This window comes from Athene cunicularia (genome assembly GCF_003259725.1).
Source record: "Athene cunicularia isolate RWA chromosome 9 unlocalized genomic scaffold, athCun1 chr9_part1, whole genome shotgun sequence".
Classification (NCBI taxonomy): Eukaryota; Metazoa; Chordata; class Aves; order Strigiformes; family Strigidae; genus Athene; species Athene cunicularia.
Window position 1 is genome coordinate 26,304,286 of NW_020799110.1, and position 17,899 is coordinate 26,322,184.

General features: G+C 38.3%; 1 protein-coding gene across 1 annotated transcript in view; it reads left to right on the forward strand.

Annotated features, from left to right (window-relative positions):
* Positions 1 to 17,616, forward strand: part of CSGALNACT2 (chondroitin sulfate N-acetylgalactosaminyltransferase 2) — a 28,383-nt gene extending 10,767 nt beyond the window's left edge. The window contains exons 3-8 of the mRNA XM_026855161.1: positions 9,368 to 9,584; positions 10,119 to 10,220; positions 11,091 to 11,269; positions 12,846 to 12,940; positions 14,370 to 14,451; positions 15,608 to 17,616. Of these exons, the coding sequence (XP_026710962.1) occupies positions 9,368 to 9,584; positions 10,119 to 10,220; positions 11,091 to 11,269; positions 12,846 to 12,940; positions 14,370 to 14,451; positions 15,608 to 15,900 (968 nt within the window). The 3' untranslated portion in view covers positions 15,901 to 17,616. The remainder of the gene's footprint in view (positions 1 to 9,367; positions 9,585 to 10,118; positions 10,221 to 11,090; positions 11,270 to 12,845; positions 12,941 to 14,369; positions 14,452 to 15,607) is intronic.
* Positions 17,617 to 17,899: the final 283 nt, after the last annotated feature.

The window sequence follows — 17,899 nt, forward strand, 5'->3', positions numbered from 1 at the left end:
CCCCCCCCCCCCCCTTTTTTTTTTTAATACCCTAATTTGCTAGTTAAGCTTAAAAATAGCTTCTCTAGCAGTCCCTAAAAAGGTGGTATCTTCTAATTCAGTCTCTAGTCGATGTTCTTCTTGTTGAGTTAAATTAGTATATTGTTGCCTTAACATCATGAGTTGGACAGCTTCAATCCTGTTCTTAACAAGGTTAATTAATTTGTTCAAGATACTAAGTCCCAAAGTGAGAATTAATAACAAAATAATCAGGGATCCATTAAGGTTGTTTTTATCTCCTAAAGGACTGAAAAGTTCGTTCAAAATTATCATTTATCCGTATATTGCAATACCAGGATCCCATATCATTTCTCCATACACAGGTTCAATTATAAAAGCTGTTTTCATATAATTTAGCATATTCAGTTTTATTTTTATTTGACCAAAATCCCTTGAATCCTTTGCTACGTCCCTGTTCATTAAGCCATAACCATATATAAATACCTCTATCTTTGTTGATCGATTTATGTGTAAGTGTCCACTGGCATTTACTCTCCCCTACATCAATTCCTCCTTTCTGAGTTCGTTTCACACAAAATCTGCCCTGATTTGGAAACCAGATTGGCCATGTTCCGTTTTCTTCCCAGGTAGTATTGTTAATATCACTAATTACTCACAATCTGCAATGGAGTAAGGGGTACAGAGATCCACGGCCAGCTGAACAGTCCTACAGGTCCTCCACAGACCCAACAGTGGCTTAGATTGAAAGTTCCATTTATTGTGTTGGCTAATAAAACAAATTTATTATCTTCAAGGGGATCATATGGAGTACTTCGACTTTCTGTATTCATTACAGGGCTGATACATATAATTAGGAGAAAAAAGGAAACCACTATAGTGAGGTCTGGTATGGCACATTTTTCTGTTTGTCCCTAGACCTATTGGGTTGCTGCCAACAGTCGGGTGTTTATCATCTTAACAGCAAAAATGGAGGCCAACCCAGTCTTGCCCTCACTTTGAATTTATTTTTAGTCTTCTCCTTTTTGTTACTCTTATTCAATTTCTTATTCAACTATATACAATGGCTTATACACTTATTTATAAAGCAGACACCACAACTTGTTATAACAAACATTCAAGAATTTACAAAACTTCATAACAAATACCTTAAATTTTTCTTGTTACCAATATAGAGTCCTTCTAATTATTCAGTTAGTCTTTATGAGTCCATCCCTTTGTTGATTCCGCTGAATTTGAAGCTTTAGGTCTCCTGGCATTGATTCAATCTTCCACTGAGGCTTTTCTGTAACAGGTCCTTTTACCCTGGAAACTTGAGTCCATCCTCTCTCGGCAGTTCTTATAGCAGTTTTTGTGGTTGTTAGTAGTAGGAATGGTTCTTCTTATCTATGAGATAAGCTTTCCTCCTTCCAAGTTTTAATCATTACTTCATTTCCAGGTTGTATTTGTATACTGCAAATCCTAAAGGAGTTGTCTGGGCTAATATGATCCAAATTAAATGCTTTTATAATTCCAAACTGTGGTATAATTTGTTCCAGTACTATTTTAGTTACTGACTGAGCAGTCACTCTGGTGGTAGGAAAGGCTTCTACTCAGTGAGTTAATTGATCTACCATTACCAGCAAATATTTATGTCTCCCAACTTTTGGTGGTTCTGTGAAATCTATCTGGACCCTCTCAAAAGGCTGATAAGCTGTTTTCCTTCCACCAGCTGTGGTCTGTCTCATAGTTCTTTTATTAATCTTTTGACATGTTGAACAACCGTATGTAGTTTGTTTTGCAATTTCATATATTCCAATGCAGCCAAAATATCTCAAGAAATGATCACTCAAAGCCTTAGTGCCCCAAGGACTTCATTTTCTATAATTTGTAATTTAGATTTTGAAACCTTTAATCCTTTTTTTTTTTTCTTTTTTTTCAAAGTTCAGCAGTTCTATAGGCCCCATCCTGACATCATTCTCAGTTTGTCCAGCTATTAATAAATCATCTGCATATTGTAAAAGCTTTATTTTTAAAGATGGCTTGAATGACTGCAGTAACTATTTTTTTAAATGCCTGCCCAAAAAGGTTAGGCGATTCTGTAAACCCTTGGGGAAGCACTGTCCATATGAGTTGTTGTTTTCTATTATTAGATGGATCTTCCCATTCAAATGCAAAATACTCTGTTCCCCTTGTCCAGGGGGGCAGGACCAAAATGCATCCTTTAAGTCAATTACACTGTACCAAATATAGTTAAGCAGCATATAGGGGTTTGCTACCACAGGGAAACGAACCACAGTTTGCTGATTTACAGCCCTTAAATCTTGCACCAATCTGTAAGATCTGTCTGATTTTAAAACTGGTTAAATAGATGTATTATATGGAGACATACAAGGTTCCAATGTGCCTTTACTTAATAATTCGACTATAATTGGTTTCAGCCCCTCTTGACCCTTTAGGGGAGTGCGCTATTGTTTTATCTGAATTGGTGTCTCCAGATCAATTATATCAATTTTACTAGGCTTTATTTTAAGGTTTCCAATCTCTCCTTTTGTATACCAGACTTTAGGATTTATCTGTTGCTCGTCTTTTTCCATTAATATATAATTTTTAAATTTTTCTTATACTATTATTTTTTTAATTTCAGCTTCTGGTAGCAATAATGAATCCCCTCAGAATATTTTTTTACAGTTGATTTTTTTTTTCGCACCCCTATTTGCTAAAACTCCAAACTCTTCTCTCTGGGGCTTATTTTTATCAAGCACTCCTTTGATGTCTTTGTCCCCAGAAAATAGAGCTCCTGACTCCTTTATTCTTTTTTAAACAACCTTTTATCCTGCTCCCGTTTTCTACAGTTCTGCTGTAAATGTCCCTTCTTTCCAAAATAATAGTATGCTAATTCTTTTTATCTAATTACTGCCCCTTTCTTTTCACCACCCAAAGCTCCAGGTAAATCCATTAGAATGAGATCTCAGAGGTTTCTCTGACTGCTGCAAATATTTTCGCCTTTGCTTCCTGCTTTTCTTCGTCTCTCCTAACATACACTTTCTGTGCTTCTTTTAATAGATCCTGCAGACTCGGTCTTGCCAATTGTATACTTTTTCTAACTTTTTCCTGATGACACCTCACGAATTGGCTACGAATTGAGGGGGTTGTTTTTGTTGTTGTTTTGTTTTGTTTTGTTTTATAAAGCCTCTCCCACCGGGCATGGCGGGTCTACCCTCGAATACATTTGTAAATTCTTTCTTAATCTTTCCAGCCAATCAGTGGGTGGTTCATCTCTCCCTTGATGTTTGCTAAAGACTTTATTAATGTTTTGCCTCTGAGGAACTGCTTCTCTAATGCCGGCCACTGTTAATTTCTAAGGTCCCTCATATTCTATATGCCCTGTTCTTGATGACCCTAATTAGGGCAAACACTGGGCCATTTCTGATCTGCCGGTGGCCCTGCTTGATTTTTCAGTTCCCACAAACACATTCTGGCTGGTCTAATCATTTGCCTTTCCTTGGTCATAAATCAAGTGCTTAAAATGGACTTCTTCCCAGGTGTAAGTATTGGGACCTAAAAATTGATCTAACCTCTCAGCTACTCCGAGAGGATCATCTAATAAAGTCTCCATGTCTTTTTTCAAAATTTTGTACATCAGAGGTGTTTAACGGGACTGCCACAAATCCGATGCCTCCTTGATTGCCTCCGAGGGGTACTTCCCATAAGGGATATAAAGAAGCTCCCTCAGTTACAGCAGTTTTACTTCTTGTAAATGCACCCAGAGGTAGAAGGGGAACTGCCGGGCTTGTTAAAGCCGCCAGAGCAGTTAAAGCAGCCAGAGTTGTTGAGGCCACCTGGGCCAGGGCAGTCAAAGCCGCCGGGGCTGTTAAAGGCACTGGGGCCATCAAAGCTGCCGGGGCCAGATAATTAAAGTATGGAGGCGGCCAGTTAACTAGTGGTTCCCATTCATCATCTTTCTCTATCCCGTCCTTGTTCTTGTCCCCTTTTTCTTCAGATTTTTCATCCTTTTTTAGTGTAAGTATTGAAGCTGGATAAGGACATGAAGTCCTGATCCAGAATTTTGCATAATCGCTTTCTTCTCGACTAAAAGGTTTTCTTGAGTAAACATATGTACTGAAAGCCTGGCAAATCCAGTCTTCAAAAGATCCAAAAGTAGGCCGGAAGATACGTGGTTTTAAAGGTTTCTTTGGCCATTCAACCATACAATATTGGGCTAATTTTTAATTTACTTTTTCCTTTTCTAGGACCACTTCATACCAATTTCTAATCATTATGCCTAATGGACTATCTGGTGGTAATTTACTCATTTTTTTCTGGTCCCGGGATTTTGATTCCTTTTGACCCATCTAGGGGTTTTACTGTGGCAACTCCTACAGCCCTTGTAGGGGGTTGGATCCAGGGAGTTGGGCCTCTTACCCATCCATGTATCCTTTGGGAATTTTCTACGGCAATTGCTCTCACCCTTGGTTACCAGTGAGAGTGTCCTGAGGGGGGCTGAACCCTTTACCCACCCACATACCCCTAGAACACGTGCTCCCACCCATGAGTCCTATAGGATCCGCTTCGGTCCTTCACCGGCCAAATCCCTTGCGGGAATTTGGAACTGTGGTTAGAAGACCTCCACACTCGATTTGGAATTCAAATCCTGGCTCCAAAACTACTTTCGTTTCCAGAGTGAGGTTCCGTCTCAATCACACTCACACACAAGCGACTGAATCCCACCCAACTGAACAGTATCCCTTATACTCACGACTCTGTCATATTCGTTCGGATCTTCGTGCAAGAGAGTTACGGGTATTTTATACTGCAGTCTTTCCTTTGGAGCTCCAATTCCTTTGACTATTGCTTCTCTTTTGTCCGTTGATCTCTGGAGACTGACCCAGATGGCTACTTTCAATCCACAATCTGTGGGGTGCCCCTCGAGAAGCCACAGTCCAGGAAAGCACACTGAGATCACGTTGGGGGTCACCAAATTGTTATAATCAGACAAAGCCAATTTTTATAAAAATATGTATTTTTATTTGGGTTCAATCAATTAAGGGTGGGAAGCAATAGGCAAAGCAGCGCTGGGTGCATGGAGAGCTGCAACTCTGCCACACACACACCGAGTTCCAAAAAAGCAGTGTTTTTTATACTCTTGTGCCATCGTCTTTAACCAATCTCCTCCTGTCAGATAGTTGTCTTGCTCTTTTCCGTTGGGTCATTTGGGTTGCTGGGGTGCGTGTCCTCCTCCTATGGGGTCTTTTGAAAGTCTCGAAGCCTTGGTCTCCTGGTGCGCTTTTCTCCTATTGGATCTTTCAAAAGCCTCATGATCTCATCTTTTGGGGGGGCTTTTCTTCAACCATCAGTTATGTGTCATCTCTAGGTGGGGTTTCTGAGACAGGGTTACATTGTTCCAACCGAATGGCACACTTTACATTTAATTGTTTAACGTTTACAGATCATTCAAGTGTATGTACCCGCCTTGCTCAACCTAGCAAATTAGTTACAATAGTTTGTTACAGCACCTGCCTTGCTTAATTTAGCAAATTAGTTACAATAGTTTATTACAGATCTAAGCATACGAGAAACGGGAATGTACTATTTCCCTTGAATGAAGAGTATTCCTAGAGAAGTTAAAAGCTGCAGTCTTAGGTATTTTCACAAACAATGAAGCTAATTGCTGAATTGGGTATTCTAAAATAGTCCTGGATTAAAAAAAAAAGATTACTTTGAGGTCAGTATTTTTAATTTCAAGAAACAGAGAATAAAATGGGAAGAGCATAATAGTATTACCTCTGTCCATCCCCTTTCTTCAGAAGCCTGTGACACTGTCTTGAATAATGAATTAAAACTCATTGAGGAGCCTTCTTGGACATCTGTACTTTACCGTCAACATAACCAGTTTTATATGGGATGCATTTATCAGTGTAATGGGTTTATTTTATCAAGAGATTAAAAGCTTTTCCATTGGATAGACATTTAAAATTAACATTTGGAAAATAAACATTAGCATATTTTCAGACGTTAATTATGAATTAGCTAATATCTAATAAAGGTCTTGTTACTGAATATCTACCAGAATTTGAGTGCTGCTGTTTGGGTCCAGTTCTCTTCTGTGTTTCCAGTTGGAACTGGGCAAAGGGGAGAAGCTGGATTTAGGTTTGAATCTCAAGGGAAGACTCCCCACCCATCCTTGGCATGTAAAAATTGTTTATTCCAGTGCTGCAAGCTCAAGTCAAAACTCTTCCAGAGTCCTTGCCATCAGTGTAGATTCTGTCATGCATATACTCCCCTTAGTATGTCCTGTATAAGACCAGAAACTGACCAGTGTCCTGGGAACTTCAAAGGAGAATATTAATATACACCCAAAAAAAGCATGTATGTGGTGAATTCCATGGACCAAACACTTCCTTGGTAGCTTTCTTGGTAATTGTAAAACAAGAAGTAGTATTCAAGGCAATAGATGAGCAGCTTTTTTCTTTGTTAGTAATTGATCCCCAGTATTCCTAGACTTAATTTGGTTGGGAATAAAGCTTCAAGGATCAAGAATAACAGCTGTTAAATTATTTCTGCTGCTTTTTACCACTTTGCTTATAGAGCTCTATTTTGGATGGCAGCCAGCGTATGCTAGTTGGAAGGTGAGATAGCAGGTTTTATTACATGAGTCAGTCCCAAGTGTTAAAAACCTGAATACACTAAGAAGTAAAACAGATGTGGGGGCTTTTTTCTAACTGTTCCCAGTTCTGGCTTCTGTGTATAGAAGCTTTAATACCATAAAAGTATTCAAATTAGCAGATTACCTATGGAGGTTAGCTCATAGCAAGGATAATAACTTGATGACCACATACATACTATTTAAAAGAAGCGTGGTGCTGGTAGGATGTTGAGATCCAAAAGTCTGGAACCTTATAGTCCAGCAAGTGATCACTGGCAAGGCACTATTCGGATTTGCATATTAAGGTCTTCATTAAGTTACAGTAGCATGTTTATTTTTTTAAAGTTAGTTGCATCTAGAAATTTTTATTCTGCACTATAGCCTTCTGTTGTAGATCAACATCTATTGGCAACTGTGACATGCTTTTTAGAAACTTCACTTATGTTGTAAATGGCATTTTCATCTGTAAACAGCTATTAGATAGTAGAGAAAGGACTATAATATACAATACTGAATTAATTTATGAAGGAGTACTGGTGCAAAGTATTTGCCATACATTGCCTGAGAGCATGGTGTGCAAACACAGTGGTACATCGGTTGCTCCAACAACCAAGAAGCTGTTTACAAGCTACAGTGCTACAAAGGGTTAGAGTGGAAAAGGATTGAGAAGGATTTAAGACCTTTTTCTGCTTCTACAGTCAACACTGAACTTTTATTGTTTGCAATGCACTTTTCAGTACTTGTAATTAATACTGATTTGAAATTGTCATGCTTTTCCTGAGCATTAAAATGTGCATATTTTACACAGCTCCATGTTCACAAAAGAATAAATGTGGATTTCTATCTCTTAAATGAGTGCATTGCAAAACTTTTTGTTTAAAGGGTAAAAAGTATTCAACTTGAAAGGTTAGATTGTCATCATTAACTTTCAATGTGATGGCACTAGCTTGCTCTGCTACACCCCATCTCCCACAGACCCTGTGTGGTGATCATCCACACTTGCTATTGGGTTTGCAGTGCACCCTTGCCTGCAAGAAAGACTACATAGATTTATAGAGCTGAATACTGGAGGGGAATAGGGAGCTTGCTGTAAAAGAGAGGATGTTGGGCAGATATAGGATAGAAGCAGAAGGAACGTCAATGAATGAAACCAGATTTGGTTTGGGGAGGGAAGTAGGTAGATTTAGGGACAAGAAGGACTCTGCCAAGGGAGCCTGCAATATAGAGGAAAAAAGTTGGGGCCAGGTGATTTATGCATTTTTTTGCTGCTTGTATTGAATGAGAAGGTAATGGATGGAAGGGAACATGAAGGAACTACTTCTAAATCCTGAGATAAAAAAAACCCGGGCTGCTCCCTTCATGTACCCTAACCCTTATTGATTTCAGTTGCAAAAAAGACAGTAGCAACAAAAAGTATCAGTACTGAGCACAAAAGACAACCCTTTGTGTCACCAAAGCAGTTCCATCCATCCTGTGCCCTGTCACCTTCTTTCTGGATGGGAGTATAGGAAAGGATTTCAGCTGCTCTGGAGGCTGACTTGCAGGAGGAGAAGCAGTTCAGGCCTGACAGGTGAATGGAAATCCACTGGTTGCGTGGCGTAAAGGCAGCTGAGTGAGTCCATTACAGTTGGGGATATGCAGCTTTTCATAACTTTCTCAGTGGTCTGTTTGGCCAGCTCAACTGAAAGTTGTTTCGTTCATAGTGTAGCTTAAGTTTCTTCTCTATAATATACCTTTTCCATGTGGCTGAGAGAGGAGAGCAGAGATAGGATGAATGTAAGGCAATTCTGTTGAAGGATTTTTCCTATCATTACTCCTTACTCTCAGGTTAGTATAGATACAGAATTAAGAATGCAGAGCTCAGTTCAGTCAAAGCCACAGATGAGTCTTGGTCTTTGTGTGGTATAAAATTAGAGACACTGTTTTCTTAACTTGTGTTCTTGATGGTTCTTAAAATGAAAGGACCATGTTCTGAATGGGATGGATTGTCCTATCCATTAGGAGTAAAATATCTCTAAATAGGTAATCCTGTTTATAGAGGACTGGCATCGTTTTCTCAAAGTGTTACAGCTATATAGAAAACTAATTCTGCATACATCCTTAGAGGACCATGACTATAGTAAAACACAGTCTTTACTGGATAGAAATCACTGTAGCTAGTCATCAGCAGTGAAAACTATTTTAAAGCATTCCAGCATTTATCACACTTTTTTTTTTTTTTAGATACCACATTTCAGATTTTTCAGTCTTTGTCAAGTGAGTCACTGTGTCATTTGTTCTGCCCACAGCTTGTGTTGTGTTGATTGCTGGTCAGATGATCTCAGCTTTTACTGTGCACTAGCTCAGGGGAAGATCCTTGGTGAAGGTCTTAAGAACAGGCAGTGTTAGATTTCAACCATCCTTTTCCATAGCAAATAGTTGAATTCCCTTTTAGTTGGGTCTTCCCAACAAATACTGCCCAAGAAGTTGATGTAGCACTGTAAAACTTGTCAATCTCTAAGAAGCAGGGGAAGCTGAAGTTTGTGTGGGTATTTTTTTTTCAGATTTGGTCAAAGAGGTTAAGAGGGTGATTGTGCTTGGTGATGGTTTGTGGATTTTTTTGTTTGTTTTTGGGAAAAACCCAGAAACTTTGACCCCAAAGCTTTATTTTTCTCTTCTTTACAGTACTTAGGGAAAACAGTGTTTCTGAAATACAGTTGCTGGGATCTTTGACTTTACAAATTACTTGTGTGACTTATTCTTCAGGTTACTATCGTACAGAAAGAGATAAGGGGACACATTATGAGCTGTTTTATAAGAAGATGGATGGCATGGAATACAGGCATGTCACCTTGTTCCGACCTTTTGGACCCCTCATGAAAGTGAAGAGTGAAGCGGTCGATATTTCTAGATCAATCATTAACATTATTGTCCCTCTTGCTGGAAGAACTGAGGCATTTGCACAATTTATGCAAAACTTTAGGTAGGTGCATGAGATTATATAGCGAGCTATATAATCTCATATATTTTCAGTATTTTGTTTCCGTTTTGAAATGAATTTCTGTTCTGGTGGATTTGCAGTAGAACTAATGATTCCAACATTGTGTGCAACTGCCTTGGGATGTTTGTAATTGAATCTATTGTATGGAAAAAACATTCCTTCTTAGACGATTTAAGAGATTCTCAAATTGTACCAAAACCCCTTTTAGACCAAATGCCAGGGTCCTTGTCAACCTGGATGCAGATGGTCTTGAACATCAATTTTGTATTTACATCAGCTTTTGAGCTCCTGATTATAAAATAAGGTGTTGGAATGAGACACACGGTATTGGAACCTTCTGATTCAAATGGGAGAGATGGGGAAAGAAGAGGAAAAACATCTTTCCTTGTTTTCTTTGGAAGCTAGTTGAAGTCCGACCAGAATACTTAAATCTGCTAATGCAATAGCTTTTAAGTACCTGAAGCTTCTATTGTGTTCCAGGTAATTGTTAATATCAGCTTATCTTTGTGCTTATAGGGATGTGTGTATTCATCAGGATAAACATATTCACCTCACAGTGGTGTATTTTGGAGAAGATGGGCTATCAGAAGTAAAAAGCATCCTAGATTCTGTTGCTAGGTAAGTGTGTTGATCAAATGTCAGTCAATACAAACAGTATTGATTGGTGTTTAAAATGGTTCTTTAAAAAAAAAGAAACCCAACTATAAAAATAAGTTTATAGCCCATTACAGGTTATAGGAAAAGTAAGCTTTATTTACAGTACACTATGGTTGCCATGTTAGAGCTTAAGTTGCAAAAGTCTCCTGAAGACTACTAAAAATCAAGTTATAGACCAAAAAAGACTAACAGATCTTCACTCTGTTCTCTGCAAGCATAACACTCTGTAGTATCTCTGAAGTAGACACATAACTGCTTGAAGATATTCCCCAGGTGTATTTCCAATCTCCCTTTGCTGCTCCTTCTCTCTTCTGCAGTGAGTACAGGCATGTGTGCTACTGGTATGAAATAGCAAGGAGAAGCAAACTGACTGGGTCAGGGTAGCACTACCACACAGACAGCCTCTTGTCTCATTAGTTTGGTGATGCCAGGACTCTGGCTTTCCATTTGCCATCCTCTCTGATGTAGTGAAGATAGAGATATTGCCTTATTAGTCAGAACTTCTTAGTTTGTGGGGACAAATTTTAGGTGGCCTTTCAGAGAATGCTTTAATTCACATCAGTTGCCAAAAGGGCTTTTTAATCTGTCTGATTAAATGCAAAGTGAAGTAAGACTGAGGTCCATCTTTTTACAGTGTCTAAACTCTGGCACTTAAAATAGACAGCTAAGTGGAACAGTTACATTTTTTTCTCATCCTGATGGTTTAACTGTTTGTTTGGTTTTTTTTTTAATTTCCAGAATGAAATTACTTTGAAATGCTGAAAAAAGTGTAAATGACTATTCTGCCACACACATGCATATATTTTGGTTTTGGCTCTCTTTTTCTTCTAGAGAAACTAACTTCCACAATTACACGCTTGTGTCTCTGACTGAGGAATTTAACCGAGGCCGAGGACTTGACATGGGTGCCAGAGCCTGGGAAAAGGGCGAGGTCCTGATGTTCTTCTGTGATGTTGATGTTTATTTCACAGTCGAGTTCCTTAACAGTTGTCGCTTAAATGCTGAGCCTGGTATGTTCCTTTACAGTTGCTGTAACCAAGTCTTGTTGACTTGTTTGGCTTAGTTACCTGTGTTGAGCTTATAGAAAACTAACTTGAGTGGTGGATATTATTCAATTTCATACACCTAGGAAAATGAAAACTATTCTGCGCACAAAAGACAATAGTATTTAGACTGAGAAATAACTTCTGCCCCAGGGTAGCTTGTTTTAAGAACATGTTGTCTTATTTTGTACAGTAAGTACAATTTTCACATTTTCTTAAGATTTGGCTGTCTGAAAGAAAGCTGGACAGTGTACTTGCTTTAACAATTAGACTGCATGTAAATTTATATAACAAAACTCAGTGTAGCACTTACAGTAGAAGATGATTTTTGTTATACTGAAATCTCAAACAAGTTTGGTTTATGTCTTATCACACTTGTATGGCGAAGACACATCACATGAACAGTTTTCAGTAGAGCTACACAATGTGCTCCTTACAGAGAATGAGCTAATGTTCCACATTTACATCCCAAGCTCTAAATTTTTCTGACCATTTTTCTCAGTCTGTATGAAGCTTGCTTGTTCTACAAGCTTCTGTCAAGAAGGATAAAGCTTTCTTGAGTTAACAAGTGTGCTAGTTAAGACATTCTCCAGTCAAACATGTGTTTGGGTTCTTTTTTTAATGCTTACTCTTATTGCAGATTTGTTGCAGCCAGAAACCATTTTCTCCAAATGTCAGTTTGGAATTCAATACTTCATATAATAAAAGTCAAGAAATTCTGCTATAAGCCAGATATTTGGATCCTCTTTCTTGCTTTTTCTATCATTTCTATCTGTCTCTGCACTTCATGAAACAAGTTGTATAAATAATTGAAAAAACTTTGGAGAGGAGTGTCTTGTGAGCTTTCACAAGGAAGGGAGTTTGAGAGACTGCTTGACAATTCATACTGACAGTTCATCACCTTTGCTTCAAGCGAGATCTGAAAATGCTTCTCATGTTCAGAGTTCATGCTGAAATCAGGGTACTGAGTATTCTCTTGGGCTGTTGTCAATGCCTTTGCAGCACTGGCAGAGCAAGAGATCCTTGAAAAATATTTGTCTGGCTTCTGTAATAGGCACAGAACTGGTGTCACAGCAGGATCAGGATACTCATGATGCCTAATGCTCTTGCAGGACATCCTGGGATGTACACGCTTTTAAATGCTTGTGGAAAGAGGCAGGCTCATAAAACTCTAGCTATGCAAGATGTTACTTGGAGTTGATTATTTTTTAGCATTGCTGCATACTGTTATTGAAGGGATTTTTCACTGTCATCTCATGATACTGTGATACATAATATATTTAGATATGTATAAATAACTGTATATAAATGTATACCTATAGAGTATATATAAGTATGTGTACATATACTTTTTTAATCCTGTGTGCTCTGCCCTGCTGGATGTTATGGGCTACCTAAATGGGAAATCCTAGCAGTTAGACCTTAAATTTGTTTTCACTAGCTGGCTAATAGCTTATATTTTACATAAAGAGAATATTTCTGGTTTCCTCTTGCCTTCAGAAGGTATGCCCACAGTGAGTAACAACTACCTTTTGACTTCCAGGGAAAAAGGTTTTTTATCCTGTGGTATTCAGCCTTTATAATCCTGCTATTGTCTATGCCAACCAAGATATAGCACCCCCTGTGGAGCAACAATTGGTAAGCAGTGTGATTTATTCTGGATAGAATTAGTTGTGCTTTCTATTAAAACAAAGTTAAGTGTAACTAGATAGTCCGTTTGGAATCTCCTATGATCTTTGACAGTGTGTATCTAAACACTATTCTCCAGTATGCGCAGAGCACTTGGACGAAAAGGTTATCAAAATACAAAACTCAGATAAACTTGGAGTTCTACCTAGATTTAAAAAAAAAAAAAAGGGGGTGTGTGTGTTAGTCAAATGAGGTTGCTAGTTCTGATCTATTGCTTAAATCTGGCTTGGGAAGCCAGTATTTTAGGAGGATAGTGGCATAACATGGCAGCAAATTTTGTCTTACTTTCCAGCAAATGGAGAAGTGGTGAAAAGACAAAAAAAATATGAACAGTGCTTGATAAGCTTCCCTCAGTATCGACTCTCTCTGCTAACTACCAAATCGTAGTTGCAGAAAGTGTGCCATGTAACTTGAGGTGGGCTAAGATGTTCAGTCAGTTGCTGGTTTTGTGCTGTGGACAGCTTTATGCTCTTTATCTTTGCCATCCAACATCTGCCAGAACTGTTACACTGCTGATTACATCTTGCTTTTCATATGAGAAACACTTCTTCTAGGGAAGCCGTAGTCAAAATAATAAACAAACCCCACAAACATTCAAGGGAATAGGTTTAAGGATAATTTGGGGTTCAGCAGAAAGAAGGAAGTACTGTGTTTCTGTGTTGCCTGAAGATTGGATGGCCATGGTCAATGCCCAGTCTGACTCTCTTTAAAGAGACTGCTTAAATGACACTGGATTTTGCAGCTGGGACTTCTGAGGTGGGTTTAGAGGCCAGAAAGGAGAGTGCAACACAACCTTACTAAATGAAAAATAACCCTGACCCCCTATGTTGTTTGCAGGGATACTATTGAAAGTAGGAGGGAAGCTTTTGCAAATAGCCCTAGGTAGTCACAGCTGAGAGGGGAGTGAGCTCCTGCCTGACAAATCTGCTGTTTACTTTTTTGAATCAAACAACTTTATGGTTGCTGACTTCAATCACAAAATTTACTTTTCGTGTCATATCATAATGAGAGACAAATGTGGCCTTAGAAACTAAGTAGGAATTGGAGTATCAGGAACAGATAATTTGGCAATAGACTACCAAAAAATTTACTGCTTAGTGTAAGCAAATATATAGAAAGTAGAGGTGGTGTATCAGAAAGGTAAACATGGAAACTGCAGTGAGAGTAAGTATTTGGATTTGGATGGCAAAGAGTGAAGTGAACAGCAGGTAATTAGGAAGCCCACATCTGTGCATGTCCCAGAAGTACTAGAAGTGTTACATGCTGTATCCTGCACTTAGCAAATGATTGGAAGAGCTTAACTTTCTACAAAAACAAGTGCAGTGTATGTCCTTTGATGTATTTCCCATTTCAAAATGATACTGTTTTAAAATTGCAGGTACACAAGAAGGATTCTGGTTTCTGGCGGGATTTTGGCTTTGGGATGACTTGTCAATATCGGACAGACTTTCTTACTGTTGGTAAGATGAAACTGTAAAACCAAAATGTATGTGTTTTTAAAAATTTATTCTATTCTTATCTAATGCCAGGAAAGTAATTAATTTAGTTCTTTTATTATTTTCCCAAGTCCAGCAGTCAAACTTGCTTGACAAGTTTGACCAATGAGATAAATTAGTTTTTCTAGATTTTGATGTCCCATCTGATGAGAGTTTGTTAAAAGTCACAATATTTTTTAGTAACAACACTTCACTCTAGAACTTCTACGAATCTTTCATTTTTATATACTTTGTGACTGTCTGAAGAAAATGAATCAATTTTAAGAAACACGTCCCTCAGGTAAACCACTGACATAGAGAAAAAGCATTAAAATTCTTTCTTTTAAATAACTTTGAGTAGTTGAATATAGTTATTTGAGGCTTTAGAAATATGCTTTGGCACCCTCTTGTGTCATGCTGCTAAAACTGAGAACAGCTTGGCATGCTTAAATTTGGAAGACTTGAAGTTAGTCTGCCAGAAGGTGTAATGATATATGCTGTTTAATGGCTTGAAAGCAGGCTGATTTCTCATAGCAGACATATTTCCATGTATATGGTATATGCTAAATGAAGACTTTGTAATTCTAGAGCTTTGAAATTGTGCATGAGTCTGGGTCGATTTTCATTATGGTCCTGCAAAGGCAAGAGAACTTAAAACGGTGGAACCGAGTTCCTTTCCTTAATCCAGCCTTTTGAATTGTGACCTATGGAGTAATTGCTGGCATTTTTAGAGAGGGCTTTTCATATGGTGCATGACTGCTTCATTTCCCAGCTGCTAAAATCTATTATGACTGCTAAAAATAACCCAAAAGCATAGCTGGTGAGGTTTGCCTAGTTTTCTACAGCTGTTGTATGGGATGTCATGCATAATGTAATTTGGAGACACTGTTCTAAGAGGCTTTCTGAAGCCAGCAGTGCATGATCCTGTGTCCTGGGCAGTTTCCACTGTGAAGGATGTGGTATGCTTGAAAGTCCTCTCTGTCAATTTGGCATGCTTTGGCATGGAGAACTTAGTTAATTGCTCCAGGATTTCTGGTATGTCTTACCAGACTTGGTAATATGTTACACAAGGACTGTTGCTCTTTTTGCCTTACATCTAGCATGTGTGCCAAAATAATGTTTTCTGATATTGTTTTTATAGGGGGTTTTGACTTGGAAGTGAAAGGCTGGGGTGGTGAGGATGTTCACCTTTACAGAAAGTACTTGCACGGTGACCTTATTGTGATCAGGACACCGGTCCCTGGTCTCTTTCACCTCTGGCATGAGAAACATTGTGCTGATGAACTCACTCCAGAGCAGTATCGCATGTGTATCCAGTCCAAAGCCATGAATGAGGCCTCTCACTCGCACCTCGGGATGCTGGTCTTCAGGGAGGAGATCGAGACTCACCTCCGTAAGCAGGCTTACAGGACTAATAGCGAATCAGTAGGTTAAATGTCGCCCCTGTGACATTTGATGACTTCAAATTCACAATGAACCAGCATCATTTTACAGCCTTAATTCAGCTTAGAAATGCAGTGCCTCTCTTTTTCAGTGAAGAAGAGTTTAGAGGGATTTTGGTTCTTGTATTTGTTTTCTGAGTAATTCTTTGACTGATATGTTATTACCTACATATCTTGTAAGTTCAAGCACCTCAAATAAATTGGAAAGCGTATGTAGTTCAAGGAAAGTGTCTTTAGTATAGATTGGAAAAATCAGTGGAATGTACAACTCAACACTTTTCCACATGGTACATTTCAATTCTTATATTTGCATTATTTTAAGAATTAAATTAAGTAATCTTTTGTGTTGTCTTGAGTATTTTTGGTCTGTTTGGCTCACTGCACTGTGACTTTAGAAGTACTTACACTCCATTGTAGAAACAAGAGAAAGGTGTGAAAAAGAATGTCACTGGGGAAGGTATACGGGACATGCTGACTGGTACACCAACTGTTCAGGTTACTGATTTCACAGCAAAGACTTGGTGCCACATTTGCTTCATTCTTGCTTGCCACATTCACATGGTTGAATACAGAGTAATTTGTGTGAAAGGGGAGAATGAAAATCTAAGTGAAATTTTAGAGCATATAAATGTAATTTCACACTGTGAAAGAGACACCACCTTCTTATCTTGGTGATGGATCAGACAAGTTGGGAATGTTCCAGTTGGGCGTTTCTGGGTCTGGTCTTTTCCCACAGTAGATATCAGATCACAGAATCCCTTCTATAAACTAAACTGTGTTATTAAACTCATTTGTTTAAAAATTTTTAGCCACACTCTTCCGTATTAAAAGCCCCTGCCCATACATCTCATCCTTTAAGTTGAGGAACCATCTTTTCATTCCCATAAAAATTTATTAGAGGCCTGTTTGCTATTATGCCAATATTGTCCTTTTGCTTTTTCTTTCTGGCATTTTTCTGACATGTTTTTGGAAGGCAGTCAGATACTCTTAGCTGTTTCAGTGACTGAAAAAGCAAGTGCTCTTACAGTCTTTCTTCATACAATGCTTTCCATTCCACTGATTATCCTGGTAGCCTTATTCTTCACTTTTTCAGTTTGAGGGGGTTTCAGGTTTGTTTGTGGGTTGGTGGTTTGTTTGGTTTTTTTTTTAATCTGTTTTTTTGTTTTGTGTGTGTAGTTTTTTTGAGCATGCATAAGCAGAATTATCCTGTGGTCTCATTAGTGCCTTGTACAATGGCACTACTACTTTACTACTTCCCTTTTGGGTATTTTGGGATGCATAAACAGTTTAAATGAAGGCAAGTCATTTTTCTCCATGTTGTCTTATATGCTACCATATGGCATGCCTCATTTTTAATAATTTCTTTATAGAATGAATGCTGAGAATGCTAATTCAGTGGTTAAACCATTTGCATGGTCTCCACTGAATTTAGAAATTGGTTGAAAACCCTTCTCAAACCAGGTAATTAAGATCTGATTATGAATTCAGTTTGCTTCAAGAATTCTGAAGGCAACTAAAGATTTAAATGCTTGATTTCTGAATAGCAGATATGCTGGGCAATTAGTTCTGGGCACCGATCCTTTTTATATGTACATAAAATTTGCCTTTATGTAACTTATTGTGGAGAAGTGTACTGTATTGTACTTAGAATGAAGAGAATGCATTGCAAGACTTCTTGCAGTTGATATTCTCAATATAATAAACGGAATTTCTGCATTTTATAAATTGTTTTAAGCTGTTTCTTTGAAATAAGTTTTTACAAGTTAGATGACATGCCAGATGCAAGTAATAGTATTCGCAGTGAGAAGTTCACCCAGCTCATTTTTGCATCTCAAGTGAGTATCTACCCTGACAAGATATGAAAGTGCAGATGTAGTTCCTCAGCTAACATACTAGATGTCATTGAACTTTAAGATATCTTGGTGGTTCCTAACAAAAATGGTAAGGTACCAGCAAGGAAAAGATTAAATATGTAGGTTTGATGATTTGGG